Genomic DNA, 4953 nt, shown 5'->3' with positions numbered 1-4953 from the left:
CTTTGCATTCTAAAGGTCACAGGAACATAATCCACTACAGATACATGGCCACAGGCCAGCACAACTCTTCCTCGAAACACGTTGAGCACCCCATACACGGGCCAAACACACAACATGACATAATAAGAGATTTTCTAGGTCCACAACAGAGGCATCGGTAAACAACGATTCGCAAGGAAATAGACAGTCGGTATTTCTACATACTCTTTCTACCTTCTCTCTCTTCCAAGTCTTGAAAACATCTACGTGAACCTCCTACAGACAGCTAAGTCATCCTCGTTATACATGCTTTAGGTTGGGGGCAATCGCCCCCTCCCGGCGCCTCATACACATAGATTTCGCACTATTTTACCCAATATTATACAATAACTTGTTCATACTGATGAGTGCACCCATTGGAAAAAAAATTCTGGCTCCGCCTCTGCGGCGTGGTGTCCTAGGATCCAGGACGAGAGGGCCGAGGTGCTTCTTTGGAGGAAGAGACAGATGGCGGGTCTTCCTTGGCGGCGGGCTGCTCCTTTGTTGTGGTCGCATCAATGGCATGATATGGAGTTTCCATAGTATTCAATGGTCTAGCTTGTTATGGGCCCATTGGGAGCCTGTTAGTGAGCTGTTCATTAGCATCTTGTATCACTGTGACTTTCTTTTTTCTTTTTCTTTTTTTGTTGTTTCCCTGGATGTAAAGCGAGATGAAAGTCTTTTTCGATAACTTTATCACTATGCATGATAAATTTACTTTTGCCTGCTTTATTTATTGAGAACGGGGCAGTAGCCCAATGGCTGGGATCACTGTGGTGCGCGAGCTATTCCGTATGGTGCCGGGGTCAAACAAATAGTTTTGCCTGTTTATTTATTAAGCAAGTAAGAAATTTTGAGCATGTGGGCCAAGCGCGCAGAGAGAGATATACTCGTACGTAGGAGTACTATTCCGTAAAAATAGTCGATCAAATAGGTTGCATACTTCTTCCATTAATTAGTCGCGATCTCCGTCGATAAGCACAAGCAGCTACCCATCGATCTATCTCTATTGAGTTGCGTTGGCGCCGCCGCCGCCGCCGATGGATCTGGTCCCGCCCATCTCCGACTATCCCAGTCCCACCGCCGCCCGCGTCAGGTCCCTTCACACCCTCCTTCTCTTCTCAACCCTTCTTCCTCTCCGGCCCGAAAACTAGACCGAGGAGGCTAGCTAGCTTCTACAGTACTATATGTACGTGTGCACTAGAATCTGCCTTGTATGGTCGCAGGATGTCGGTGCCGGGGTACGACGTCATGTTCGGGAAGCTCTCCCTCCGCGGCCTCTTCGACGACTACTTCATGCAGCGCGGCGGCATCGACACACGCTTCGTGCTCAAGGCCAAGGAAGATCCTCGCCTTCAGCTGGCCGCCACCGTATCCATCACCCATGCTATTTTGCTATATACAAAACAGAAGTTTATTGTAGTTCGACCAATCTAGCTGGCCTTTTCTATTCTGTCAGTACTATGTAAATCTATCTAGCTAGATATAAACTAAGTAGCTGCTGGAGTGCTGGGTACATAAATTTATTTTCAAGAAAAACATAGTAGTATCTATTTGTTCCCTAACTTGAATTAATTCACTAGATTTCCACAAGTGGCGACATGGAGGCTCAGTTTCGGTGGCACAGGTACGTAGTAACCGAACATGTCCACCAAGGCTGTATCTCTAAGTTACTTAATTATGTCATGTACTCCAGCTAGCTTGCTGTACTCTAAACATAAAATGTTTCTTGTTTACCTTTTTTAGGGATCTGGATAATCCCCACACATTTGTGGACCTGACTGCGTCAGCTTCAGAACCGTAAGCGACTTCTTGCTCGACAGCACACATCTAGGAGATGCCTGCATGCGTCCTTGTCAAACTCTAGTTAATTTCTTGTGAGACATGCATGCATATACATATGCTAATTTGGCTTTCAACTTGTATATACAGCATGTTGCGGCTAAGATCATGCGCTTACTATCCAAAGTATGGTATTGGCGCCTTTGGAACATTCCCTTTCCTTATGACAAACAGGTAAAGTTGTATGACTCCTGTTTGATCGCACAGCATGAATAATGCATGCAGTTGTTACATAGCTTGCTTTCTAGCAAAATATACCTCCATGTGTTTGAGAAGTATGCATTAATATCCATACTTCTGTAAAAGTTAGACTAGCCTCAATGGAGAGTAACATACACTAGTAACATAAGTGTGGTGTCATGCAAAGTTTCATTTATTAGGTTATAGACTCATATTACATTGGAACATGTGATGTTACATTAACTAGGTAAGTTACTCAAACTACATCACTCCTCATTAACTCCACATAAGCAAATTTGCTGAGTTGGACTTGATGTTACTGTTGAAATTACTCCCACTGTGGCTAGTTTTATAGCCTCACTATTAATTCTGAATATAATTGCTAATTAACCATATTGATGACTAAATCCAGTTCTCTGTTTGACAGAGTGCGTTCCGAAGACTACGGTGTCATGGGTTTAAGATACGGTTCAAAGAATCTGTCGATTGGAGCGTCTTTTCTACCATTTGCTTGTATGTAATATTTGTATATTTTTACTTGACCGAGTTATTATTTATAAAATCTAACAGAGCTTGGTGAAATGAGTAAGAGTTTTTTAATCCAAGTTGATGTCCGTCTTAGTTTGAATCAATTTTGGCCCCCTCAAACAATCAAGTTTTGTATCTGGTCACCCCTGGAGATGCTTGGCTAGCTCCGCCAGTGCATGCTACTATGTGCTAATTACTTTTTTTCTGTACGCAGTATCTGGTGAGGTACCCTATAGTGCATGGTTGGTCGGGAGAAGAGGAAGTTTAAGTGCAGGGGTCCAATACAAGCCACTTAGTGAGTGTTACCAAACTTACACCATCACCCGAGAGTAGTTTCTTTACTCCACTGTTCTCCCCTTTTAAGTAGTGCTATTATGTAGATACATTATGCTTTACAATTTTGAGGGTTTTTCCTTTACAATGTTTCATTCCACATGGAAATTAAGGACCACCATAACCATTCACATGGAAAATTTATTTGATAAAGGTGTAGATGGCTTATTTTATTTCTTCTTGCCAATTAAGTGCAAAACAAAAATGTCTTTTATGTTTCAGTCTTACTCAGTAGTGGAGCCAAGTCCAATGTATGCAAATAAAAGATTGAGCATCACGTATCTTCTAGGTTCGCTAGTTTGGCATCAAGAATTTATTTTTCCTTTGTGTTTCATATACATTTTTCAATAGGTGGAAGCAAGCATCATGTGCCGTTTACAGACCCAATGAACTGGAATTGTGCAATCAGTTATGGCATGGGATCAGATAGCCCACTCAGCCCTTCACTCAATTTTGCCCTAGAGCTTGTCAGAAATACACAGGTTTGTTAAAGTTGTTGCTTATTACCTAATACAATACAGGTTTCACATTGTTCATTACCTTTCAACACCAAGGGGCGTTTTTTAGAAGAAAATAAACATCTGGACAAGATTATACCGAGTACAAGTGCTTTAATATGATGCTTGCAAAACATGGTTATTCTCTCCATCCCTTTCAAATTCAGTTTCCAGTTCCAAGTTTACACAAAGAGAATGATTTATTAGAAATATTGCTACTTGTATAATATGTTTCTTTCACAGTGAAACATGATTCATATATATGTTTCTTTCTCTCTTTTCGTCCTTTTCGATGTTGGATATAATTCATACATATGTTTCTCTCGCTTTTCTTTCTTTTCGAGGTAGGACAGAGAATGTTCATCCGTTGTTTTTATGGAACTTTATTATCTACTAAAAGAAAACGGTGTTGCATATATTAAGCTACTTTTACCTTTATTGGATCTCTCATATGATGCAAATTTACGTTTATGGATTCTGATGCAATGAAATTTCTGTTCCTCGTATGCAGCTGGTTGCATCGTTCTATCGGAACCATGTTGTGGGCAGCATGGTAAGAGTAGTTATATTTCATTTAGTACTGTAGATGTTTAGTTTCCTATTTTATCAAATTACCTATGCAATTCTTCTCCCGTCCGTTGAAAGTTCGTTCAAAGACTCAATAAAATAATTATGGATCTTGAATTGTCATATGCAATTATTCTATTTAAACGTCTAGATTTACACTGTGTGTGTCCCTACCTGCAGGAAGGAAATACTGAATATGACTTCATTAGTCCGACAAACTCCATTGATCTTGGGCTTGAGCTGGCCAAAAGGTAAACCATAAAGAAAAGTATTCTCTTTTTTGCAACAATGCCCCTGACTACATTTCTTTATGGTTGATCTTTAGGTTGGATAGAGACAAACCAGCAGAAAATGCAAACGATTTGTCGTTTCAGATAGCTGCATGTTGGAAGCCTAATGAACATGTGTTAGTAAAGGTCAGCTGCGCTTGTTTATCAGATGTGCCTTTAATTAGGAAAGAAATGTGCAGTGTATATCTGCTAATTATTATGAGATTGTGTACCAAAATAGTTGTGCACCTATATATGTATATGGTTCCTTCTAGCATTTGAATTTGTGTCTTAGTTTGCACTTTGGACCATCGACGGGTCATTTTATGAAGAAAGAAACTACAACGTGTCACTCGTTAATTTATCCCGTGAAATGTTGGTTCGCAGTAGGGCTATAAATTTAATTATTGTCTATGTGCGTGCACATTTAATCATGGAAATAATTACTGATTTCTTAACAGGGGAAGGCAGGTCTCTCCAAATCGTCCTTTGCTATGGTGTTAAACCATCCGATCATGACCTTCTTAACATTTAACGTCGCAGGTTTGCCTCCTTCAGATCCTTAGGAAAAGAGTTATTTGAAGAAACATCTTACTCCCTCCGGTCCATATTAGTTATTACTGAATCGGCTAGCTGTATCTAGATGTATTTCAATGCTAGATACATCCGTTTAAATGATAAGTAACATGAATCGGAGGGAGTATTATACTTTTTTTTGG

At 40.2% G+C, this 4953-nt stretch overlaps 1 protein-coding gene across 1 annotated transcript in view; it reads left to right on the top strand.

Annotated features, from left to right (window-relative positions):
• The first annotated feature begins 944 nt into the window (after positions 1-944).
• The window catches only part of LOC123182250 (uncharacterized), a 5078-nt gene continuing 1069 nt past the window's right edge, over positions 945-4953 (top strand). Inside the window, exons 1-12 of the mRNA XM_044594756.1 lie at positions 945-1114; positions 1245-1389; positions 1602-1645; positions 1765-1818; positions 1951-2034; positions 2468-2553; positions 2783-2863; positions 3253-3383; positions 3910-3951; positions 4146-4216; positions 4291-4381; positions 4696-4777. Coding sequence (XP_044450691.1) covers positions 1059-1114; positions 1245-1389; positions 1602-1645; positions 1765-1818; positions 1951-2034; positions 2468-2553; positions 2783-2863; positions 3253-3383; positions 3910-3951; positions 4146-4216; positions 4291-4381; positions 4696-4777 — 967 coding nt within the window. The 5' untranslated portion in view covers positions 945-1058. The remainder of the gene's footprint in view (positions 1115-1244; positions 1390-1601; positions 1646-1764; positions 1819-1950; positions 2035-2467; positions 2554-2782; positions 2864-3252; positions 3384-3909; positions 3952-4145; positions 4217-4290; positions 4382-4695; positions 4778-4953) is intronic.

The sequence above is a fragment of the Triticum aestivum genome, chromosome 1A (assembly GCF_018294505.1).
Source record: "Triticum aestivum cultivar Chinese Spring chromosome 1A, IWGSC CS RefSeq v2.1, whole genome shotgun sequence".
Classification (NCBI taxonomy): Eukaryota; Viridiplantae; Streptophyta; class Magnoliopsida; order Poales; family Poaceae; genus Triticum; species Triticum aestivum.
This window is presented reverse-complemented; position numbering and strand designations above follow the sequence as displayed.